At 39.2% G+C, this 26502-nt stretch overlaps 2 protein-coding genes across 4 annotated transcripts in view; both read left to right on the top strand.

Moving 5' to 3' along the window:
• Nucleotides 1–8199, top strand: part of aplp1 (amyloid beta precursor like protein 1) — a 37620-nt gene extending 29421 nt beyond the window's left edge. For 2 of the 3 annotated variants that reach the window (XM_022761908.1, XM_022761910.1), the window contains exons 4-17: nucleotides 581–693; nucleotides 1184–1377; nucleotides 1469–1791; nucleotides 2908–3035; nucleotides 3968–4042; nucleotides 4155–4313; nucleotides 4461–4589; nucleotides 5038–5137; nucleotides 5226–5393; nucleotides 5542–5562; nucleotides 5679–5752; nucleotides 5933–5998; nucleotides 6169–6312; nucleotides 7334–8199. In XM_022761908.1, coding sequence (XP_022617629.1) covers nucleotides 581–693; nucleotides 1184–1377; nucleotides 1469–1791; nucleotides 2908–3035; nucleotides 3968–4042; nucleotides 4155–4313; nucleotides 4461–4589; nucleotides 5038–5137; nucleotides 5226–5393; nucleotides 5542–5562; nucleotides 5679–5752; nucleotides 5933–5998; nucleotides 6169–6312; nucleotides 7334–7435 — 1796 coding nt within the window. In that variant the 3' untranslated portion in view covers nucleotides 7436–8199. The remainder of the gene's footprint in view (nucleotides 1–580; nucleotides 694–1183; nucleotides 1378–1468; nucleotides 1792–2907; nucleotides 3036–3967; nucleotides 4043–4154; nucleotides 4314–4460; nucleotides 4590–5037; nucleotides 5138–5225; nucleotides 5394–5541; nucleotides 5563–5678; nucleotides 5753–5932; nucleotides 5999–6168; nucleotides 6313–7333) is intronic. The other variant, XM_022761909.1, reaches the window with a different exon arrangement.
• Nucleotides 8200–16086: 7887 nt separating this feature from the next.
• zbtb32 (zinc finger and BTB domain containing 32) lies at nucleotides 16087–26175 on the top strand. The gene is made up of 5 exons (XM_022761953.1): nucleotides 16087–16158; nucleotides 18938–19999; nucleotides 20975–21084; nucleotides 22929–23096; nucleotides 24511–26175. The coding sequence occupies exons 2-5, from the start codon at nucleotides 18969–18971 to the stop codon at nucleotides 24738–24740; spliced, it is 1539 nt and encodes a 512-aa protein (XP_022617674.1). The 5' UTR covers nucleotides 16087–16158; nucleotides 18938–18968; the 3' UTR covers nucleotides 24741–26175.
• The last annotated feature ends 327 nt before the right edge of the window (nucleotides 26176–26502 follow it).

Genomic DNA, 26502 nt, shown 5'->3' with positions numbered 1-26502 from the left:
ATGAGTGAGTGAATGAATGAGTAATGAACAGTGAGTCATTCTGGAGTCATGAAGCACTTTGATACATACGCACAGCGCAATAGAACGGGCTCTAGCTTGTTTGATTTCGACTGCACTGCCTGTTGTACGGGTGAAAACTTCCCTTTATGCATGAGCCATAAAGAACAGCAGGCAATGGTATAGGAACATGTTTTAAATTAATATAAAACCATTTCTCTTTGGTGTATTGTATAAACAATGTAGTCATCTGCATTTAAGATCTCTGTAATAAATATGTATACTCATTTTTAAGCAAAGAGCATTTGTACTTCACAGTGCTTGCACTTAACACGTTTATGCTTTCTGTCAGACGTAATTTGTGCATCCCATCCCCATTTAACTTTTCTGGTCCGCTACCATGTGTTCACGCAGCTTGTGTTCATTCACATGCTCTTGTTTCCTTCCTTATTAAACTACATTCATGTTCAAATGCAGCAGTGAGGCCTAGTTAAATCAAGTTTGAAATGAAAATACAAAAATACTAGAAAGTGAACCGGTTGGAATCGGCTCACACTGACCTCACCTTTTCATCACTCTGCAGAGGGCGAGTATGTGAGCGAGGCCCTGCTGGTTCCTGACCGATGCCGATTCCTCCACCAAGAGCAGATGGACGCTTGTGAGAGTTACGTGTACTGGCACAACATTGCTAAGGAGGTGAGAAGGGCGGGAAAAATGGGAGCTGTGCAGTTTTGAGACAAACTGTACAATAAAGGCCTATGAATAAAGAAAAGGAAGGTTTTCAGTCGCGTTAAAGCAGAAGGGTCATTTTTATTCGCCTCTCCTCTGGTGCACAATGAACTTTCCATTGCATATTTGAGACCTTTTGTGCAGCCAGCCCTAACAGCAATGGCAGACTAGACTAGAAAAGTCTGCACAGTAGTGTATTGTGCAGTGTGTCACACTTTGTCAGTACACCTACCTAAGGTGTTAGAGCAGGAAAGGTGACAGTTTACAAACTGTTACACTCCTTCATACCTCCTCCTGTCAACTGTTTATGTTCCAAGGGAAGAAACCCAGAGGTCTGTCTTATTATATTTAGATGTTATGGTATTTTATGCTACATTTAAGTTAAAAAATATTCTTTTCAACGTCATTATACATGATTATACGTGATACATTGTGGATCTGATTGCCTCTCTTTCAGGAATGCACTGCAGACAATCTAGAGCTCCACAGCTACGGGATGCTGCTGCCATGTGGAGACCATTTCCGGGGGGTTGAGTACGTGTGCTGCCCGGGCCGAGGGAGTTCCAGCGGTAAAGGAGAGACCGAGGAGAGGGACGTCCCTGCTGTTCCTCAGACATTCACATCCCAGACCAGTGGAAAACTTAATCCTGTGTAAGACACTAATATATTCAGCTTGACAACATAAAGATGTTAGAGGACGGGGGGAGGAGGTGTCAGTAATGACTGTTCCGCTTTTCCGCAGCACCAAAGTAACAGCCCCCACCCCGAGCCCCTCTCCTGACACAGATGTGGACGAGGCAGATATGGAAGAGGAGGATGATGAAGTGGTGGAAGAAGAGGAGGATGCAGAAGAGGAGGAGGAGGAGGAGGAGGAGGAAGAGGAGGTCGACGAGGAGGAAGCGGAAGAGGAGGAGGAAGAGGAGGCAATGGCTGTGAAAGATCGAGAAGAGTATGAATACCCTATTGACTCAGGCCCCTACCACACATCAGACTATCTGGATTCGTTCTTCTACAAGAAAAGCCACAAACCCACCACCTCCACACCTCTGATCAAGGGAGACAGCTGTGAGTGTTTTTTTTTGTCTGTTTGTCTGTTGTCTGTTTGTCTATTGTTTGTGAAAAATCAGCTGAAAACGTGTTAATAGCTGTGTTGAAGAACACAGTCAAAAGGAGTAAATGACTGGCGACAGTGCCGCTGACGTCACAACCTGTTTTAGGACGATCTGGTGCATGTCGCACATCCACACCCACAGCAACCTCCAGGCCTCAGCAGGGCTCTTTATTACTATGCACAGTAAATAGAGCAGCTAACACATCACATTTATATGTGAGCTTAAATAAAATAACAACCTCAGAATGGTAAACATGATGGTGGTCACTGTCTGTGTGGGAAACACTGTTCAACTAAAAGCCAGAGCCTGGTGATTCTTTCTGGTGAAGGCTCATTATGGGTTGAGTGTGTTAGAGTGTTGTCAGAGGTTTATTTTTGTTTTAAACTCTTACTGCATACACATATTAATATTTACTTATGCCGTGTTTATTTTTGGCTTTCTTATTAACTCTCTAGTAGTAACGTAAACTTGTAACAGATAATAACATTTATTTCAATTAAAACAAGTGTTAATTATGGTGAGTTTATACACTGCAATTAATCCAGTTCACTTAAAGTCTACATCATAAAATATGAAGAATGAAGTTCAAATAATCCTCCACCACTGGAATTGTTCTCACATTTAAAATAATAAAAGTAATTACTCAAAGCAAAATGGGATTGGTAACGCTAGTACTTTCACAGTAATCTTATTTTTTGCAGTTGAAAGCTCCACAAGCTTTCGTCAAATGATTAATCTGGCGTGTTACACAACATGGTGTGTGTTTCCTTGGTACTTCTGCTGGGGTTACAAAAGGCAGAAGTATTATGAATGAATGAACAGAAGAATTATCTTCCATCCACACTCTGTCCATCACACAGCAGCTGTTGTTTTCCATTGTTGCTTGTTCCATTTCTCCCATCCCTCCAACTGTAGTGTAAAATTGCTTTCCTTCTCTCGTGGTCTTTTCTCAGAGCACAGCCTGTCGCACTCTGACCGGGACTGTCCCTTTGAATTACAGGATAATTGCTCTCTGGCAATTCTTGCAGAATCCACAACCTCTGTTTTCTGTCCTGTCTTTCCCATCCAGTGACTACGCCTCGGCCCACAGATGGCGTTGATGTTTATTTTGAGAAGCCAGTGGATGACACCGAGCATGCCAACTTCCTGCGTGCCAAAACGGACCTGGAGGAGCGCAGAATGAAGCGAATCAATGAGGTGATTTTCACAGGGCTAGGAACAGGCTAATAGTTGTTCGGCTGGGCAGGTTCGACTCTTGACCGTCAATTCACTAATCTGGGACGAGACTGGCTGTTGCGTTGCTCTCAGTCCCTAATCTAATACTGACTAGAATGACAGGGGCACTGGCCTCTACATGTTTCACCTGCATTCAGGGAAGCAGATACAGAAAAAAATAACCATAATAACCAAAAGTGTCACACTTGGACTGCGCAGTAAGAATGAAATTTTACCTCATGGACTGTATATATTCTTAAATATAATTAACCCCTTCATAAATGCATCACAAGACCCCTGCAATAGTCATAATTTATAGCCTGGCATTAAAGTTATAAACTATTAATGTACTTTGTGTTGGTTGCAGAGGCAGTTTCATACACGATGGAAATTTAGAGTTTATCATGCTGCACATCTGCCTATGTTTGCATGGATGGTGTTTGCATGGTGTATCTTTGTTCACAATCTCACGACAGCTTCTGTACAACTTCGAGATTTTCTTTTTGATTTGGGTTTTGGCTGTGGTAATTGCACACCACACATATGATGTCGCCACCCAAAAAAAACTGTCTTCATCAGCACCATGTCTTCACAGATACGCAGTTACATATGTGTTTCAATATTCTTCTAAAAGTGGCTTTTAAATACAAAAAAGGAAAACAACTAGTCAGTAAATCAAACAGTGATTACATGTTGTGTTTTTTTTTTCTGTCTAGACAAACCATTCCTCATATCTGTCCACGTGTTTTGTTTTATAATGATGTTTCGTAATTTTGGTTGCTACAGTTTCTTACAGAGAGTTTGAGAAGAAGATTGATACCACTGTCTCATGTGTTCTCTATGGTAAATAAGAAGCTACCACCAGCATCGGCTTCTAGTGTATGTGACCTATTCTGTGTCTTTCTATTCCTCAGATCATGAAGGAATGGGCAGAGGCAGACAACCAGTCAAAGAATCTGCCAAAGTCAGAGCGACAGGCCCTGAATGAGGTAAGTGGACTTTTGTCATCCTGCTTTATCGACTTCAATCTGCCATTTTAAATTCTCCTGCGGAGGAATTAACATCGTCCTTGTATCCACTCCCTCATCTTTCCCCTATCAGCACTTCCAGTCTGTGCTGCAGACGCTGGAGGAACAGGTCGCTGGAGAGAGGCAGAGGCTGGTGGAGACTCATCTTGCCAGAGTGGAGGCCATTCTCAACAACAACCGCCGCCTGGCTCTGGAGAACTACTTGACTGCTGTACAGTCTGATCCCCCTCAGGTTAGTGCATCATGGAATACAGAGGAGTACAGAGGAGGAGAGAGAACATACATAAATGAAATGTGCAACAGCAGCACAGATTTGCTGTAGATTCCTTCTCTGTAATAGACAGTAGCTTCATCTCGTTTCTTCAACTCTGTCTTCCAGCCCGAGCGGGTGCTGCAGGCTCTGAAGCGATACATGGCTGCAGAGCAGAAGGACCGCAGACACACACTCAGACACTACCAGCATATTGTGGCTGTTGACCCCCAGAAGGCTGAGCAGATGAAATTCCAGGTGTGTGTGTGTGTGTGTGTGTGTGTGTGTGTGTGTGTGTGTGTGTGTGTGTGTGTGGTTGTGTGTGGTTGTGTGTGTGGTGTGAAATACTTCTCGCACACATCTGTGCTTTTGGGATGCGAGGCTGCTTTCTGCTGACCATAAAACGTACAGAACATTGTGTGCTGAAGAGTTAGTACGTGCTCCAGATAAGTTCATAAATGCTGAACTCACAGAGGTGAAACAGCCGCCAATACTCTTTTCATTAAACTAAGATCAGAGCCAGTATTTGCTGACTTCAAAAAAGCAGCTTTAGACACATGACTCCATAAAAAAGTTTTTTTTTTTTTTTGGTGGATTAATTTTGAGAACCAATTCAGTGCTTCTTGCTTCACGGCAAAGGGTTTTTTTTTTTTTTTTTTGGCCCTTTCTTGGTAAAACACCTAAGCTGAATTTTTATATTTTTCAGGTATACACACATCTCCATGTGATTGAAGAGAGGATGAACCAGAGTCTTGCACTGCTGTACAAGGATCCTACTTTGGCTGAGGAGCTGCACAATGACATCCGTAAGCTGAACTCCTGTTACTTATCATTTCATCAGTTTCAGATAACAGCATTTATGACTTGCGTTTTTTTTTTTTTCCTCGCCTGTAGAGGAGCTGGTCAAGGCAGAGCGAGGAGATATCAGCGAGCTCATGACCACCTCCTTCTCTGAGACTCGCACCACCGAGGAGCTCCTGCCAGCTGCGAGTGAGGAGGAAAAGGATGATGAAGAGGAAGAGGAGAGAGCTTTCCAGAACAGGCCTTATCCTCCCCGTATTGGTACGTATCCGCATACTGCTCATGCACGCACCCACAAATTCAACGTCTTTAAGTCTGTCCTCAATGTGTAAGTGGCATGTAAAACAATGAACTGCTTCTCACAGGTTTCTGTTGTTAATGATACATTCTCCCTTCTTTCTGTCTACAGAAACACAGTCAAATAAGAAAGGTAAGCTGATGTTCAATATCATTAAAGCATAACATTTTACTCTTCACACTGAGTGTTTTCTATTTCTTACTTTTGCTCACAGCTGCTCAAAACTGTTACTGTCTTTTTGACTCTAGCCTTAGTGTCTGCAGTCGATGAATATGACTATACCACATCTGAGAGAGGCCCTACTTATGAGTATGAGGAAAAGGTATGATGGTGATCATTTTGGCCAGTCTAAAAGACTGCTGATATTTCAGATAGACTCCATCCCTGTACAGTAGACGATATGATGAGACACCAAAATGTGCTTTGTGTATGTTTGTTATCTTTTCAATGTTTCTGTGTCCCAATAAATCCCTTTATTCTTACACCTTCCCTCTCCTCCTAGATCAACACCTCTGCGGAGCTCAAGCAGGTAGTCAACAAACCTCCTGAGATTGCAAGAGATGAACTGGTAAGGGTTGAGTAAAAACATCATAATGCTCTTGTGTTAAAAAAAAAAAAAAAAATGTGTTTGACTGCTTGAAGAAATGAGCATGAATTTAAATTAAAATCCATGTTAAATCCTGCCCGTGCATGTCTCCCTTATCTAATGTCTCACTGCGCATTTCCTTCTTTCTGTAGCAACCTGATGCCTTGGAGACATTTAACCGTGGCGCCATGGTGGGGTTGCTAGTGGTAGCCGTGGCGATTGCCATGGTGATGGTAATCAGTCTGCTGCTGGTGCGCAGGAAGCCCTATGGCACTATCAGTCATGGCATCGTAGAGGTACGACCCAAGATAGGCCTTTAATTTAAGCAGAAAGCAATCTTAAAGGACCACTTAAAGGACTTCTGCACTGTAGGCCACGAGAGCTAGAAGCGTTAGAAGATTGATAGTACTCTCACGGCTGCTAACGGCTAACTTTGAAGTTAGTTTACAGGAGCTTTGCATAAAAACCGGAAGCAGGGTGAAACAGCTAGTGTGGCTCTGTCCAAAGGTAAAAAGAAACTGCACGAGCAGCTTTCAGACATCCAGTTACTACTCTTATATAAGAAGTAGTCCAGCATTTAACCCATGTAACATGGAGATTATTTACAGTTTGATTCTTGTACGAATTAAACAAACAAAATACAGGATGTTAAATGGTAAATGGACTGCAAGTCTTATCAACCACTCAAAGCGCTTTACACTACAAGCCACATTCAGACATTCATACACACATTCATACAACGCTTTCTACTACTCATACAGCGCTTTTACCATACATACATACATACACACACACACTCATTCACACACTGAGACATCAGAGGCAATTTGGGATTTAGTATCTTGCCCAAGGAGACCTCATTTTGAGAGGAGTGGGGGTTTAATCACTGAATAGTGGACGACCTCTTGTGCCGTAGTCGCCCAAAAAGTCAGCTTCAGGGGTGGTGATGCTGTTAGACAGCCATAGCTGTTTCTCCATGTTTATGCTAAGCTAAGCTAACCGGCTGATGATTCCAGCTACATACTCCTTACCATACAGACATGAGAGCATTACTAAACATTTCATCTCACTCTTGGCAAGTAAGTAAATATCAATACTTCCCAAAATGTCAAACTCAGGGAGTTGATGATTAACTACTGATGATGATGATGATTGCTTGTAATATTTGTTTGAATATAATTTTAGCTGATCCTTCTCGAAGCCGAAGTCATACATATGTACTATAAACACTTTATTGCCCTCTCAGTTGCTGGTGTGGTCCTTGCTCATGAACCTGTCTTTGGTGTGTAATAATTCAAGCCCTTGTGTTTCTCGCAGCAGGTCGACCCCATGCTCACACCAGAGGAACGACAGCTCAACAAAATGCAAAACCATGGCTATGAAAACCCTACCTACAAATTCTTTGAACAGATGAACTGAGGTACTGGGGCTGCCAACAAGTCATGCCTGACCACTTGTTTTGTCCCCCCCCCCCCAATCTTCCTTACAGTGGTGTCCCAGCTACACTCCCTTTGACGGATTTATCATGTGTTGAAAACTTAAAGTAACTGAATAAGTACGGGGTACATCCCAAACCCATTGTAAATGACCAACAGCAACTTATCATCATTATCAGAATGTGAAAAATGAGATACAATACAAACTCACATCACCTATTGTAATTGGGTTAGAGTCTGAGGATTGTTCCTTCCATTAGCGGTGCCACAACATTTCATAATCCTGAAAACATTCACATCGTAGACAGGAAAAACCATCCCAGTGGCATGACTTGATCTATTGCTCCTCACTAGAAACTGAAGTTGAACGGTGCATAATGCTTTATAGTATTTATTTTTCAGTAGTAGTCTATTTGTTCAAATTGTACCACAGTTAGCTATAATGTATCTGTGTAGATGAGTGTGAGTGACAGCCTAGTTTAATTATGGTGTAATTCTGAATTTCAAACCCACTCAGAGATTAAAGGGCAATTACCAAGCTAATTGTCAGACTAACCTCACCTCCATGGGCTACTGTAACACTGAGCACCTCTAATATTAAGACATTATGCGAGGATGTGGAGGTGTGACTTTGAATGTGTGAGACATTTAGGCTTTAATTTAAAACACAGAAGGCCAAAAAGACCACGCTAGTCAATACAGAACTGTATGCTGGTGGTACAAAAAAAAAACACAAAAAAAAAAAAACATCATGGTTTTGACTTGTGAGGATCTGCCCTCAATATTATTATTGATTATTTGGCAAAATATACCAAATATTCCATTTAGCTAATTTAGTCAGTGAATGAGTTTATTTTATTTGTACTGCTACCTAAAGAGCTGTAAAACAGAATAATAATCAGAAGTCCGTTATTTTAATGAAAGCATGACAACTTGGTGTATGACACTGCTGTATTTATTTGTGTTGTTCCTGTCATTGCTTTTGAAAAGTCGGAAATGTCACTGTTCAAAATGGACACTGTAAATAACGTAAGAAATACATACGACTAGTTGTAGACATTTCTATGATTAATTTGCATTGATGTAATGGAATAATAAATAACAATAGTACATTGTGCTGTTACGAGAAGGAGAAACACTTTCCTAACATGGCTGATTGAAAACGGACTGTTGTAAAAACCAGCACAAGACAACGACACAGTAACTTCTTTCTGAATGTATTTAAGGTAGACATTGAGATTCCATCTTCTTTTCAGTAACGCATCATTCCCCTAGTAGACCTTAATAGGATTAGCAACACAACCAACAGACTGACTACATGCCTGATGCCCTTCTCATCACTTCCTGTAGCAGCCTGTTCATTTTCACATTTGGCAGGTGTGTATCAGAGCGGAGGACCTTAAAGCGTAGGCAGTGTGTAGAGAGGCCACAGCTAAAGTAATGTGAAGTGTCAGTGTGTGCAGTAAGTCCTAACAAACCACACTCAGGCATGGTAGTAGTGAAACATAATGTACATGTTTAAATCTGCCAGTTTGACATCTTTGGACTCAACAACATTGAATGTTAGTACTCTGAAGATGCTATATCAAATTTACTCTCTTCATAAATATCGTTTCACTAAATGACTCATTGTAGTTTGTCATAATTATGATCAACATAGTACCCTGTATAGGTAAGTAAAAAGGGATTGCCCCTTTTTTGAGGCTGATTGTGAGCCACTTGTGTGTCAGTTTGATTTCCTTTAGCCACTTAATTCTATCAGACCATCTTGGTTAAGAAAGGTCACGTTGTGGGATGTTGCTTTTTGTTCATCAGTCTTTAACTATACGCTGTAGTAGAGATAATCCATACCAAAATGAGTTCATATTTTATTTATTTCTTATCGGTGGAAGTTTTCTTTAAAAAAAAAAACCTGCATTTGTCCATTCAGATGAAAAGTTGTTTACTTGTAACTTTTTTTTTTTTCTTTTTGTACATTTTGCTCTGAAATAAGCAAAAGAGTCTGACTATCGATGTTTTGATTTAGCATTAATCTTCCGTTTGTCTCGTTAGGCAGGTTAATTGCAGGTTGCGGCTGTGTTATGACAGGTGAAGAGAAGTCATAGCCCTTGTATAATTTGTACAGCTAAGTTAGTGAATGAAAACGTTGTATGTTCACAGTTTAAGTCAGTTGATCTTGTAATGATACTACTGAAACCATAGATGAGAATAAGCTTGCCTGTGTTTCCCAAACCACTGAAGGTTTCCTACCAGCATTTAGCAGACTTAGAATGGTGTATACTGTAGTTACTCAAATCACATTTGTACGTATGTCCTCTGTCGAATTCTAGACTTCTTTGTTGGTCTGTCCCCTTACTTCCCGACAAAATATAAACAATGTTATTGAGATTTTAATTGCTGCATTATTGCCTTTTACAATGCTGTGTTTTGGATGTAATTATTCTGTATTTTTTATTTGTATGTAATAATCAGTTGGATCAAGGGTCATGCTTTTCACCTGTAATGTAATTTTAGAAGCTTGTATGAGAAAACACTGACAAGTTTATAACATTCAGAAATGTGAAATATAGACAGACATATGGCCTCTGCCTAATTGACAAGGAGTGGCACTAAGCACAAGTAGAACCAAATTACTCCATTTGTGTACAGGTTGCTAAATGGTAGACATTGATTCTGTCCGATTTCAATTATACTGCATTGACTCTAGGGATGCTGATGGCATCATTGAGAGCTGTTCTTCATCTTCATTCAGACCTTTAACCAAAGACATGCTCCACAAATAAGCAGACAGATATACTAATTGGGCAAAAATGTTCTCTGTTGTGTAACTGTATTTGCAAGCAATCTGAGAAATTAAAACTGGTCGAGCTAATTAATAGTGTAATAAAATAAAAAACCAAGTGACCCATAAAATACTGGCTGTGTGAGTTTTCTTCTTAATGTACACATTTCTTTTTCTGACATCTCACAGAGGCAACATTCACGCGATATCCATGATACTACCTTTGTAATGAGCCCTATGATGTAAAAGCCACAATCAAGAGGGTGAAACTGTCTTGCTTACTCACTGGAAAATGGGGTTTTTCTTTCTGCATTTCCTCAGTTGTATTTCTTTGGAAAAAGAAACCTTAAGTGCTCTTAAAAAAATATTTATTTCTGCTACATTAGAATACAAATCCCAATTTGATTCATCACCGAATGCCCAGATAAGTTTACCTCGGTGCACAACTTGACAGCAATAATGATGATAGAGTTTGAAATTCGACACCTGCTCGTTTGTGTATCAAGCAATGACGTAATATAGTAGATTTGATAGTAAAAGTTTCTATAAGATACAAATCTTCACCAAGAGTAAGATAAGTTTTTTTCTCAGTTCACAGAATGGAGTTTCAGTGACTCCTTAAGCCACAGTGTCTTTTCTGTGAAGCCAAATTTGCAGCTCATTTCCTATGTCAGGCTACTTATGATGCATGTAACCTCACTGACCTCAATCAAGCCGAAGAAACAACATATATGTTTCAATGAATTCCGTTTCATTCAGTTTTTAAAGCCCACATATTAAGCTGTGTGTATCAGGTGCCAGAGCCAAAACACTTATGTACATAATGATATACTGTTGCTGTGGCGTGTGTTCATTTTCAGTCATCTCTAAGCAAATGACTGCTTTAATCAAATCAAATGAACTTTTATAGTGTGATATGCGCCAATACACACAAGACCCTCCTTAAAATCAACTAATAAGTTGCTTTGACATAGTTCCCAAGCAGCATTTAATCTTACAGTCACTTGCGTGGGTAGGCTCCACACTTCCTTCACCCACAAATTACAAAGAAGTTCAAGCCCCAGCCCCTAGCCCTGCACAGGTTCACTTCTTCCAAACCACAACACTGACGGGTAGTCCTGCTTACCCAGATTACTGTGAAAAGGCTCTGTGGCTGTACAGTGACAGTTTACCATTGATGCCTCCAGCGCACACCAGTCATCTTGATAGTGGTTCCTCTGAAGTCAACTGCTCACATACAGCCACTGTGGTAATGTAAGACGACTCATATTAACCCAGACTTTTATCACATCACAGTCTGAGTGCGCGTTTTGTTTAGTACCGTAACACTTTGATTCATTCAACAAAACAACATTATGAAACCCCTTCGTATGCAGAGATTAAAAACCTTGGTAGGTAGATCAAAGATGTTATCGCAAGAGCTGTGTGCTTAGTGAACTAAAAAAAAAAAAACAAATAAAAAAAAAAAAAAAACACATCATTGTCATCACATGAGATGTGTGGGTGCTTGAGGACACACTAATGCTTGCTGTTCATAGATGAGACCCACACACCGTTACAACAGTTTAGTGAGTCAGCATTGATGCTGAGCAGGGAGCCTGATGGTGATTGTTCAACTGACAGTGAGGGGATTGCAGGTGCCGAAGAGTGAAGTGTGTGTGTGTGTGTGTGTGTGTGTGTGTGGGGGGGGGGGGGGGGTTACAGTCTTGATATTACTGGAAGGTGAAGCCCTATGCATCAGCTCGGCTGTCTCCTTACCATATAGAACGAGATGACATTTAAGTGTTGGTATAATGCTAATTTCTCTGAGAGGAATAGATGAGGTCAGACTGTCCAGTGGTTTGAGCAATACTTGACGATAACTGTTTGCACGCGCAGATCAAGGTGTTTCACAGTGGCATCAAAAGTCACACACACACACACAAAGAGAAAGAGATTAAGTTGTCATGGATGGTCAGCTACATTACAAGACATAATCCACCAAGGTGCATCCACTCAAAATGGGATAATAACTTTGGAGGAAATCTATAAGAGAGAGAGAGAGAGAGAGAGAGAGAGAGAGAGAGAGAGAGAGAGAGAGAGAAAGAAAGAAAGAGAATGAAGAAATGTCAGCATTACACCTCTCCTAATGCATCAACATGTCGACCTGTCATAACAAGGAAAATTACAAGGAAACCACCTTGTGGTTAACACTACATGCATCCTCCATGACAATATAGGTGAGAAGGACTCAAGTTTAACTACTACATATTCTCAGAGGAGTAAATTTAGCTGTACCTCACAGCAACTTTTGCATACTTTAAGTGATAACATTAACCGTAACCGGGTTACACAATATAAGGGATTATTAACTTGTGTCTGTGCATGAGCGACAAAGATGCAACTTGGGGTGTTCCTCGCAGCCACTCAGAGTGCCACATATTTTCTTAAACGTTCACCTGTGTAATGTATAGCACACAAGATGATTTCCAGAATAAAAGCTTAAAAACTCGTCAGCACCTTTGCTCATTGTATTCATGATACAGAAACATCACTGCGCCGGGAAAATGGAGGGTAATGCACCAAAATATCTTTTAGATAGTATAGTATATGTGGAAGTATATGTGGAATTTATCTGGAAAATTAAATGTTGCTTTGTGTATAACATTTTGTTTCATGACAGAAAGAAAACAGACAACATTCTCACACATTGTTACCCTTGTGATCAGTTCTTTTTTTTTTTTTGTAAGTTGTTCTTCAGGAAAAAACAACAAACATTACCATACAATCACACGATTAGATGTTTGATAAGTCATATAGTTTACTGGTTTGGTGCCATGTCGACAGCATACAGTATGTTGCACACTTGGTGGGTATCCACACCGTTTTGTGTGGATACCCAAAGAAGCGAAGAAGAGATCATTTGTTGGCAACCATAATTTCTATTAATGTAACTGCACTTTTAGTACTATATATACTCCTCCTCAATAATGATCAAATAAAACATACAGAATATATTGCGGACAGTTACTTGAGAGATTTGATATAAGAACTCGCTGAGCAAAAGAATGTGTGGGGTTAGATATACATAATATTCCGTTAAGACTGTCTCCTCCCAACCAGACTCACATATCACTTGTCACTGTCCGTCACTGTAATCAGAAACTAATCATATAAAGCTAACTGTAATGAGGCCGACATATAATGCAGTAGACCTAGTTTATAATTTAGACAACTTCTAAAGACGAGCCTTATCAATATTGGATCACTTTCCACTGACGCAATACTAATTAATGGCCTGATTAAAGAGCATAGTGTTGAATACTGTAGACGAGACCTGTTTAAAGCCAAACACATGAGTACTGTACCTCATAGTGAATTCTTCCCTTGATCTCCACAGTGCTTGTATGAAAAAAAAATGATTCCTTCAAAATTCAACTCTCTATAGATGAGTAATATTTTAATTTGTGATGATGAAATATCACCCCGCTTAACACAATTCATTTGTTTTCACTGAATTACAAAAAAAATCCCTGTTCGAAGAAACCAGTACTGTGGTTTACGGTACTGAACATTTTAACGGATGTACAGAAAACTGGAGTTAGAGGTAAATGAATGTAAAGTTTGTCAACCTGTATGAAATGACATTTTAAACAGCCAAAACCAAACTTTGGTGTATGCATCAGAGCTACTGAAACTTCCGAGCTATCTGAAATCTCTTCCTATATTTCCTGCATACTTGAAGCATGTCTATTTAGTTGTATCTAAATAAGTAATTGTATTGTGAAGTTTAAGCATCACAAAGCTCTGTGTGCAAATTCATTTAAATCCACTGTACGCCTCTAAAATAGCATCTGTACATTTAGCATTCATTTTCACGGCTATGCTGATGGCACTCAGCTCTATAAAGAATTTACCTGAATGCTTAACAGATATCCACAAATCCACAGACAACTGAGTGATTACCCATTGCTTAGTCGATCAAATTTCAAATACATAATTAAAATGGAGTTACATTATGTTCACAGTTTCAATAAAAGTAAACATGGTGATTAACAGCAAGCAGAGGAACTTTTTCACTGTCTAAAGTTTAAAACATAAATAACAATTCGCACAAAAATGTTGCTATCAGAATCTCTACTATGAACAATAATATTTTACCACATAATCATTCTCTCTTCCTTCTGCTGCTTCTCAGTCCAGATGTGACTTCAAAGGGCTTTTTCCATGTGATATTACATGAGCTTACACTCCCTCCTATTAATCAGATTTCATTGCATCAGAAACACTGCCATCTGTTCTCCAACTGCAGTTTTCCCAGCTACAGTCTATCCCAGCTGTTGAAAAGGAAACTACAGAGAGCACTTTTGGCGAACCGTGTTTGGTGTTTATTTTTCATTTAAGTTTGTAATCAACATTTTTATTCTGTCTACACTTACAACAGGCCTGGTTGTTACTGAATGCATCTCTCTCTCTATGAGACAACATTGGGGCAGAAAAACCTCACAAGACAGCCAAGGTTTCTAGACAACACTTGTTTACACATACCGTACAACATTAGGACTCACTTGTAGCCATGACTCTGACCAGCTGATTAATGGAAGTGCACTTTTCATGCTCCTTTTAGCTCCATTTTTGTTCACCACCAACGCCTGAGAAAATAACTGGGTTTTTAGCAGCTAGACGTTTGACTGTCTTCACCAACTAGTTGCTACGCTGACAGTGGTTCACAGTTTTTTTTAAACCACCTAACTGCTGGGCCTTGACTATACAATTAAAGTTTCCAAATTAAAATAATTCCTACCATATGGTAAATATACAAGTTTATCTAAATATACAGACAATATGCCTTATAGCATTCATATTCTATTATAATTTACATTACAATAATTAATGCCATTAGTGATGATTTTTTTTTTATCATTTCTTTTTAATTTTACTTAATGAGTATAAGTTAAATTCAAAACACAAGTTCACAAATGACTAAATCTTGAATTAAACCAAATTGTTTCTGCAGCACACAGGTGCCCCACCAAAGCACTACCTGTCTACCGCCTCAGAGATCCATGTTACAGGTCGCAATAGTAATGGCCAAGTAAAGCTTTAAAGGCAGACAAAGGATTCATAATGTACTCAACCTTAGAGGTCTGCTAAACTGACCAGCTCTCTACAGTTGGCCTATTTTTACAGATGTCTGACATAGCGAAAGACCAAAGGAGTTATCTCTATTTTGAGGGTGCAGGTTTCAGTGCAGCCTCACCCTGCATATCGGCACCTCTGGGCTTTTGTCTGTATGTTTCCTGTCACAGATCATTGTCTTTGAAGTGGTTTTTGTCTGAGCACAGAAGGGCTTATTAATGTAGTGACCAGCAAGAGATGCTGGAGGGGAGGAAATCATGCAGGCATACAGCATCTGAAGGGCACGCAAATATCCCTCTAACCACTGTCCCCGTTTCTCTCCCTCTTTCTCAATCACACACAGAGAGAGAGAGAGAGAGAGAGAGAGAGAGAGAGAGAGAGAGAGAGAGAGAGAGAGAGAGAGAGAGATTGATCATTTTGTTAAAAAAAGAAAAAAATTCTGTGTAGTTTGTGTTTTGCATGCATTTTCAATACACTGTATGTTATCTATGGAAGACAAGAACTACAGAGTATTAAATAGTAAAACTTCCACCATCATTTTAACAAAATAAACAAAACAAAATACTGCAAAGTACTGGTGTACTACTACTAAAGTTTCCATCTTTATCACAAAAAGCAAACCATTTGGCTCAGTAATCAATGAGCCAATGAGGGAGAGATGAGTGGAAGAGGAGGGACTGTAGAAGAGGAAACCACCCTGTCCTACAGCAAAACATGTACCCAGACATGTCACTTTACAAGTCACTTCACAGTCATGATGCGAGGTAGCTCGTCATCCCCCAGGGAGAATATTCGCTAAACACCGGGTAAGTGTCTCATTCACACGCCTAGCTGCTTCTTAATTTTCTGAGACTGAAAACCACAAGCAGATACACTTCAACATTGCTCATCTTTGGTCTCTTTAGCTGTGTTTTCTGTGATCTACTGTAAACGGAACCCAGTGTGCCGCTATTGATCTTCTGTTGCCCGTGGAGACTTTCAGATCTGGCTTCTGTCTTGTGACTCCAGTCCTGTACATGCGAGCTGTGGGGAGGCTGACTCTAAATTCATGTCCTGTCAAAGGATGTGTAAATCTGACATATGCATGCATGGTTTTCCCCTATGTATGCAATGAGATAGTACTGTGACTGCAACGAGCTCAAAGACTTGCTAACTATGTCACAACTGTGCAAGAGTGTATTGTAGATTTGAGAAGCATCAGGGGGAATTTGGTTGTTGCACAAGCCAGATTATAAACAAAACCAAATGTATTTTGAAGATAAGAGATGAAAAAGATTTAGACAAGGTTAGCAAGGCCTTGAACCAAAATAGAACAGAATACAATACAACAGCAGAATTGACTTTAAAGGCTTACAGGCTCAGGAGAGCACCGCTACATGCATTACTTCAACAAATTACCAAAAATTAGAGACCATACGTGTGCGCGTCAGTAGCATCACAGTAATGCGAATAAGAAGACAGCAGTAATATTTGAAAGTACAATCTAATAAATAGCTGAAGCTAAAGTTCATGAATTGGCAGTCATCACTGAAATACGGCAACATTTGTGACCTGTCTCTGCAAATAAAAAAAGAAAACATCCCTCAACATCCTAACATCCCTCTTCTAGGTTTGTATATTACACAACAACACATGGCACTACTATAAATGTATCTGCTTGTGCATTAAAATAAGTTATTAATCAAGAAACGCATTTGAAACAACGCGCTTCATTATTTTTTGTCATAGTGCAGCTGCTATGACCACTAATACGCGACTATATTTTATTACTATTATTATTATCATCATCATTATCACTATTATCAGTAGTAGAAGTACGTGATGGTAAAATCATGAGTTGAAATGACCAATTACCAAGTTATTTTAATTCGAGATTTTAAAAAAATTAATTAATAACACTCAATAAATTTGATACACTGGCCTAAGTTATATGACGTAACATATAGGCATTATGTAACATTTTTGATCAGGCAGAGCGAAGTTTTTGAATGCCGTAAATGGCGTGATAAAAACGGGTCTACAGTATTGCTGTATGTTCACGTACGCAGACAATAGGCTTCACTGTACTCATGCGTGCTTGGTTTGCAATTTCAATATGTGTTCTCAACCCTGTGCCCTCAATATTACAATATTTTGTAAGTGTAATGACCTTTTTTGTAATGGTAATAAATAAACATTAAACTGAAACCTTGTACTTATCAAATACAGTAAATCTAAGTGGCTTTCTACTTCTGATACTGGAGCCGCTCTACTGTCATTTTCACTCTCAGCCGTACCACCTACGTACAATGTAGAACCAAATTCATAATAAACACCAAAATTAACATTAGTGACAAATATGTTACAACAAGCGAAAATTATATTGAACATATCTCAAGGTATATACAATAATTAAAACATTATTTGGAATAAATGATCTCCGGTAGAAGATTTTTCAACAGAAAGAGAAAATTAATTTGATTAACAACAGAGAAAGAGGGAGAGAGATTTTGAGACTCTGTAAAAATGCATGTGCAAAAAATTCCAGTAAGTATAGACAACTAAATGTCATTTCGTTTCACATCTACTTTCCATTTACAGTCAACATCGGAGGACTGAATGGGGTTGCGACGGTGCAAAAAAAAAAAAAAAAAAAAAACTGTAATAGCTCAGTGCTTGTGACCTCTGCTGCAGAAACCAACCACACACTGTATAATCATAAAAGTTCATTATAGACTTCAGACAGTGTGAAGATGACAACCTCTCAGGCATCCGGTACTTTCAACATACAACTACAGTGTTTTCGTCCATGTATTCTCAATTTTAGATGTAAAATTCCACTTATTTCTGTAACATACTTACATATTTACATATTCCACCCCTGAGCACACTTGCAGTTGATGTTAATGGTGCCCAAATACCTAGTCTTATTGTTGTTGTTGTTCAAACTTACTCATGTTTACTTGAGTGTACAGTCATTAGTCATGGTTTCATATACTGTTAGGGCTTTGTGGCTTCAGAGTGTGTATGTGAGTGCTGAATATCAAAGCTTTCAGAAAACTGAGTACATTTCCACACATCAACCAGACATTCAGACATAATATCAGACAATGCTGTGATTGAGGAAAGTTTTTCTGCAGGTTTGAGTCTAATAAAAACAAATTGTGTGCATTCTGCTGTTTGTGAATATATAATTTTTTGGGTGGGTTACTTGTTTTAAAATAAAAATATATGGTGTTTTGCAAAGTAGTTGAAAGTCGGATTCACTATTACACCAACTTATAACAATATAAACAAATGATGAAATCTCCTTGGCTACATTCTGCCCCCTCAACTCCCACTACAGGTAATGGTGTCTGGAAAGGGTGAAACAAAAAAAAAAAAAAGTACAAACCACAGAGAATCATTTCATCAGTTAATCACAAGCCAATTCCTGCTGTTGGTTTGCAAAGTAATTTTCCTACTTACAGTCTAGCCTGTCTAGAAATGTCACATAGCCAGTAACAAATTGGCAAATTGATGGAACTAATTTTACCACAGTGTGGGCATAATCTAATCGGATCTTGCTTTTGATTTTTTTTGTTCCTTTGACTTTCTTTTTCTCAGACTTTTGATAGCATTTCTACAAGCTTCAGAAATGATCCGAATCAACAACACCCAATATTTCCACTTCCTGCAGCAGGCCGATGCTTTACGTCGCTCAGGATCGCTCTGCGATGCCATCATCTCAGTAAAGAGTCATACATTCAGGGCTCATCGGCTAGTACTGGCCTGTGCTAGTAGACGACTGGCACAGCAGCTAGCCCAAGGTGACATAGACTGCCCAGCCCGCTGCACACTGGAGTACTTCTCACCGCGCACCTTCCAGCAGGTCCTTGACTTCACCTACATGCAGGCTCTTGAGGTGTCTGTGGAAGATCTGAACCTGCTCCTGAGAGCTGCCCAGCTGTTGGAGATGGAGTCGCTAGAAGACCAGTGCCGGAAACAGCTGGATACCCTCGACTCCAGAGCCAGCAACGAGGACAAAAGAGGAGAAATGACAGATGTCAAAGAAGAAAAAGAAAGTGCAAAAGAGATGGATCAAAAGAAAAAAGAAAGTCCAGTTCAAGAGGGGAAACTTCAAGAGGCTTCCTCGACAGGTGAGGAAGCAAGCAACAGCGTCGTGATAGAAAATCTTTCACATCCTGATTCTGCTAAGAACCACAACAGCTCGTCATCCCCAAGAAAGAAGCCCAGACTGTCCCCTATGTCATCAAAACCCTACAACAGAGACAGTGTTATTGCAGGACCTGCCACCAGCAGTTCCTCTTTCTCCTCTCCCTGGACTTTCTCCACAAACATGTGGAACTCTGTGACCACCCTGAGGCGGATAGCAGAAAACTATTCAAACTTAATTGCAGCACATCCTCGTCAGTCCCCAAATCAGTCCTCTGTAGCATACCCATTCTCCCTCTCCAGTCCACCCCACATCTTCCCCTTACTGGGCCACCATTTTCAAAACCCAGTTCACAACTCTGTAATGGGCTACTCGAGCTTTTATCCACATTATACACAAAACCTTTACGCTGGATCTTCAGGGATGGGAACCATTATCAAGCAAGGCCTGTTAAAAAGAAAAAAACCCAGCCAGAGAGCATTTACCGAGGCTGCTCAAAGCGTTGAGCAAAGGTAAGTCAGTTCTTGGACATGATTTTGGAAACTTCAGTTTTTTATTTTCAGTCATTGTCTCCCTAATTTTCCTCTCACAGAGTCATTTAGAATCCCCTAATTAGCTCAGTTGTTCCCTTGCGACAGCTACTGCACCTGACTCACTGCTGTTTGGGTAGATGTGTGTGATTGAGCCTTCTGCACTTTCCAACTAGAGCAGTTTCACCTCTTAACCCTTCCCTGTCCGTCATAGTCAGTCAAACGAGTTTCTGACAAATTTTAATGCTATTAATACTTCAAACCAAGAGAGGAAAAGACCTACAAGTTAAATTTTCATTAAATCTTAATTTTTTTTGTTTGTTTGTTTTGTTGATTGAAACAAATCATCATTTTCCGTACTCATGAAAAAAATTACCACTATCTTTTAGTGGTAAAGTTAAATAGTTTGAAAACCCACTTGACTTGTTTTTGAGTGACTTTCCTCCTTTTTTCAAGTCTATGCATATTGTATAGTCTTCCACACAGTATAACTAAACAGTGTATAAAAGGGAACCCCCCTAAATTTCTCCCCTCCTTTGCAGAATTCAAGATTTTCCACCCACTGAAACACAGTTTCAGTGTTTAGACTGGTCACAGCTGCACCACAAGACATCACTCAAAACATCTTTGTGGAAAATAGCTACTCTTTCAGTGTCTTTTCATTATCCTGCTGCTTCTACTCTCACATTACATGAAAGTTAAATGAGCTTTTACCTTGAAAGGGTGCTATAAATATCTTGTGGCTGAGGAAAGAGAGGAAGGAAAGGGTGTTTAAGCATGTAATCTGTGATCACATGTAAAATATATGCAGACTTTGTGATACTTAAAGACTTTTACTTGTATATTTCTCCAGTGAAGTACCTTGGATAAGAAGTTTCTTTATTGTTGTAACAGGTGCAATTAGTGCAGTTTTGTATCCTACAACTGTTGCATCAGAAAACCATTTCTTTTCCACAGTTACCCTCAAGTGCCCAAAGCCAGCACAGAGAAAGTTAAAGACTGCCAACACTGCAAAACAAGCCTCCTTGGTGATCCAGTGCTGCGGGAGTCAGCCTCCACACCATCAGGTAATGATATGATTATGAAGACAAACAGAACACTTACTGTTTTTTAATGCTAGCAATAACTAACTGAACATAGTATCATTACTATACAGTGAGATAAAGGCTGTAGCAGTGGTTATTCTGCCCAAAACTGATCAATTTAACAAGACAGCAAGACAGTTCTTGTCATGACCCCTAACCTCGGCAGACTCATGATACTTAGCTACGCAATGGAAAGTGATAAAGAAAGTTGTGGTTTTGAGAGCATGGTGCAGCAGGAGCAATAGTGTGGTTACTAGATACAGCTAGATACATGCAGTACAGTATGTACTGCATCGCAACAGCGGTTTGTCCTATGCCAAACAAAAATCATACATATGGATTTATTATCATAAATTCTTATAATAAGTAATAAGCAAGTCAATGCAAAAGCACAAAATAAGCTCCACGAAAAGTCTCTGTGTGTTAGTGTGTGTGTGTGTGTGTGTGTGTGTGCATATCCGTGCTAAGATCTTTTCGTCTTGTACAATCAAGCTGATAAATATGTTTACCTATCTGCTCAATGGAACATTATGTTCATACTGCAAGCGAATACTCTAAAACTGTGCTTTACAAATGTCGCACTGCACGGCAGCAAGCAACGTCACCAATTAGTCTTTAATATATAATCTAGTACTTTACGACGTAAAACGTGTAAAAACATGTAGTCAAAGAGTGTAAATGAAGCATTTAATCACCGATGTTCAGTGTTTTTAGGTGATTTTTTATTATCCTTTCCCCTCACTTAAATGATATTTGTGTATGTTGATAGTGGCTAAAACTTGAAATTATTATCTTTACAAGATATTTGGTCTTTTAAAGTTAGAACTGAAGGGAAGTATTGGACAGGAAACATGCTAATGACAACAGATCTCACTATAGGTTATGAAGATTGGTGAGTGTTCAATTGTTGTGGTTTATTCTTTCAATTTCCCCTACTACAGTATACACCCCCTTCATATTTCTGCATCCTGTCTATACTATGAGGCCCATGTTTTTTTCTTCAGAACCCCCCCCCCCCCCCGAAAAAAAGAAAAAAAAATTATATATAAAAGGTAGCAACTGAGAGGCTTCAGAGCCTTAACCTCAAAATCACACCTTTTGTAATTTTAAAACAATCACCAAGATGCGTGGCGGCAGACAACACATGTGCAGAGTAACAGGAAAGTACTGAATTTATTCTTTTGCAACAGGATGCAGACCAAAAACTGCTCTGAAGTTCATGCAATATGCTTTTTTTTTTTTTTTTCTCTCTCTCTTTTTTGGTAAATAATTGGTCGAATCAAGGAGGTCACAATGAGCATTATAACCCTGAGTGTGGCTGCCAAAAACAGCCTTCACAAATGAATTATAGCTACATTATTGATCAATCTGCTCATTATTCTCCATTGATAGTTTGGTCAATAAAATGTTAGAAAAAAAGAGAAAAATGCTCACCATAGGTCTGCAGAGCCCAAAGTGATGTCATTAAATGTCATGTTTTATTCAACCAACAACAAAAGCAGAAATGCATCACACTGGAGAAGCTGCACTAGGGACTTAGATGATTTATCAATTAGATCATTTGCCGAGTGAAGTTCTGTCGATCTACTAATTAATTATTCTCATCATTGCTGCTCTACAATGAATTCAGTTCACTTTATTGCAAGTCACTGATCATTTTGGCGGACTGCAAGAACTCATTGTTTTTTTAATGCGGACGTGTATAAGGACTAGAGCCTGACAATAAACAGACAATTCTAATGGTGTTTTTGTGAACAGCCAGGCCATTCTGCCCACCGCAGTGTTCACACCTTCACCTGTTTTGCCTCATCGTGTTGTTTGCGCAGGTGAGGCCTGCACAGGGTGTCAATTCTGTGAAGGAAGAGATGTCGTGCAGCATGAACCACAATCCAATCGACCAGACCACAGAGGGGACAAGCCCTACCAGTGCCAACACTGCCCCAAAAGGTTCAGTCTGAAGCATCAACTGGATACACACCACCGAGTTCACACCGGTAAGCACACCATTTACCATTCACTATCAAGTCAATTTGATATTGCAAAGTGAAGGAAGAAATCTAAATTTTAGTGTTTCACGTTAGAGTCAAAGACTATACCTGCCCACAATGATAGCTACTAATCTTTGTTTTATATTGTGGGACAGAGCAAAAACTACAAACAATCTTAAAGGGAATTTTGATATTTGATATTCATATATATATTTGTGTCCAAAAGCCAGTTACAAAGTGACTATAGTAATTACAGAAATAACAATAGGATTGGTTTGAGGCTGCTTAGGTTAATGGGACTTGTCTATAAAGACAGACAGGTCAGAAACAGGTTAGCTGTTAGCATAGCATGGCAAGTTCCACGCAAAAGAAGAGATTTATGACTAATTTTCATTGGCTCTTATAGATGTTTGAATAATTACTCTGTCTTTGGAGCCCATGTTTTCTTTTTGTGTTGCTTTTATTAAACACTATACAGCGAGACAACACTTCTACATGTTTTAGACCATTAACTGCGACGCACGTATGCTTTGCATTGCCTTCGAACATCTTCCAAAGTAAACTGTCATGTTTTGTGTTTTGACCATCTTGCAGGCAGGTTACGGTTTCCATTCATTATAATATGAAACTCACTTTTCAAAGACTTGAAACTAGCAGACTTGAAACTTGTGAGAAAGAAAATCCATCAAGCATACAGTAAACATCATGTCCGCTTTAACTGCGGTAAAAACTACTATTACTATTATTTTCATATGATAGCAATTAATAATGCAATTCAAAATTTTCAAACAAGTGTGCCATTAGAACTCTATTACCATGCAACATGCAAATCTACTTATTCAATTGTCACAGATTACCTGCAATTCGAGCAATTTTCTCTGCACATGGGAGAGTATTTAATGTATGAGTGTATGTAACAGAAACCAGTGGACAAAACATTAAAGTTTGTATTAAGGCTGACAGATGCAAACCTTGCATATAGTGCTTCTTTTTCCAATCATTTTAATGTTACTTCTATTTGGAATTCGATCAATTAAATATGAATTATATAACTACATACTCACATGCATTTATTAATTCAATTTTTGTTCATAATGATGAATTTGATATCTGCCCGTCTATTTTGTATTTTGCTACATCAACACACAATCATAGAAGAGATCCGACTTAAGACATGTAAGTTGTGCGTAAATATTTCAGTGAACATCTAGATGAGTTGAAGAAAAGTGGCTCAATTTAGTTGATTTTACCATGAATTAAGCAATCAACAGCAATATAGCAGGATATATATTTAACAAATGGTAGAACAATGGCAGATTTGCCAAACGTATAATACCCCCTCTCAAGTGATCACACCTCTCTCCCCCCTCCATTGCCTTCCTTCCTGTGGCCCCCTATCCTCTCTCTTCTCTGCGTCAAGGGGAGAAACCCTTCGAGTGTCGTCTCTGCGGTCAACGCTCACGGGACTACTCAGCCATGATCAAGCACCTGCGGACTCACGGTGGGGCTTCACCCTACCAGTGTACGTTGTGCCTGGAGTTCTGCAGCAGCCTGGTCACCATGCAGAGACACATCAAGAGCCACGCAGTGCAGGAATTCCCTCCTGACTGGAGCATCAACAACACCTACCTGTACACCTCCCATGTCTGAGCCACACCTCACAACCCAGACACCTCCATCTATACAAAGTTCTCATAGGTGTAGCTTTAGTTTGTGCCTTTCGTGTATTATCATTACATCTGAGTCACAGAGCTAAGTGTCTGTTTTCCGATTGATAAAGTCCTAATGGGGTTTGAAAAACTGTTAGGGTCTCTTAACAACACTTTGAAGTCATTATAAGAGGCACAAACTGAGACTATCACAGCTGTAGCAATAACTTCCAAGCAAACTGGGGCTGTTCTCATATTCACATTCACAACAATAGAACAGAGAAATGCAGCACTAATTTCCAGAGACATGTCAGAACATGTATTCAAAGTCTTTACCATTTCACATTAGGTCATGTACGTGCATTAAAGTCACATCAACAGCTCATCCTCACTGAATGACGCAGGCATCTTCCCTCTTAGTTTCATAATTATTGGATCGGTTGTGTAAACTTTGTAAATTTGAACCAGGATTATAGCGCCCTCAAGAGGGCGACCACTGTTGTTCTCAATCCATTTGTTCTCTGTACTAATGCTCAAACAGCGACACTAGTGGGTGAGATATCATATTTGCAGCTGGACAAAGGAGATTTTTTTTTTTTAATTACTGAAACATATAAACAGTCTACATCCAATGATCCAGATTTAGTCAGAAAAAAATCCTATATCCATTCTCACTATGATGTATTCCTTACAAAATTAAAATTCTAATGTATCCAGTTGATTCTTTAAAATAGTGACTTTGTTCTAGTCAGTAGTTATTTTACTGTCAGAGAAAATAAAAGTGTAGAAGGAGAGTAAAAGTTCATCTGCATCAGGCCTTGAGCCTTGACAGTGATGATGAGACAAAAGTCAGTGAAGTTCCACATATGGAAACATTTATAAGTTTAACAAAGACTGTATTTATGTAACACTGGCAATAAGGAATGTTATGGGAGACTAAACTTGTCAGTGGACAGCTCATAAGTCTTCTGAGGTTGATTTGATGAGATGACAATAACAGAGCTTTTGCAACTATGTAGTGTGACAAACAATATTCCAGTGTTTTCTTATTTCTTAGTCTTTCATTAGTGAATTTTCTGCATTGTCATTCACAGACTCCCTTTAACTTTAAAGGCATGGATATACCGTAGTAACTGCATCTCTAAAGTAAATCTCAAAAGTGGTATTTAGCAACTGCCATACCTCTCTTCCATACTGTGAAGCTAGCCCTGCATGTATGTATGTATTCAGTATGTAACCATGCACATTGCTTCCTTCCATTGAGGGAGTGTTCAGTGGAACTTTCAGGCCTGTTTCCACTGAAGACTATTTGTTCATCTGTACAGCATTATCTTAATGTGTATGGTGTAGAAATTAAATAAATAATATTTAAATAAACTTTTATTCATAGGTTTTAATGAATCAATATGCAATGTTTTAGACTAGTAATGCAGCAAATAAAGAAGCTTACACACAACGGCTCCCTTGGCAATTCTTTGTAATTTTTGTGATTTGTTCAGATAATAAAAGACATGTTGATGTTAAAGTTAGTGCTGGGGGAACAGAGGGCAGTTGACCTAATTTCTATTTTATTATTTTTTTAGATGATCAGATCTTAAGAAATGATGAAATACTTTTTGTCATCACTTGGCTGGCAAACAAATTATGAGGTCTTTTTTCTTATGCAGACTGTATTGGTATCCCTCAAAAGTCCTTTTCATTGCACTAGCACAACCACAAATGTATTGTGTTACATATATTTTACCTGCGCCAGACCTAGGGGA

Source organism: Seriola dumerili, unplaced genomic scaffold (genome assembly GCF_002260705.1).
Source record: "Seriola dumerili isolate Sdu_G_001 unplaced genomic scaffold, Sdu_1.0 BDQW01000433.1, whole genome shotgun sequence".
NCBI lineage: Eukaryota > Metazoa > Chordata > Actinopteri > Carangiformes > Carangidae > Seriola > Seriola dumerili.
Note: the sequence above shows the minus strand (reverse complement) of the source record. Positions and strands in the feature narration are given on the sequence as shown.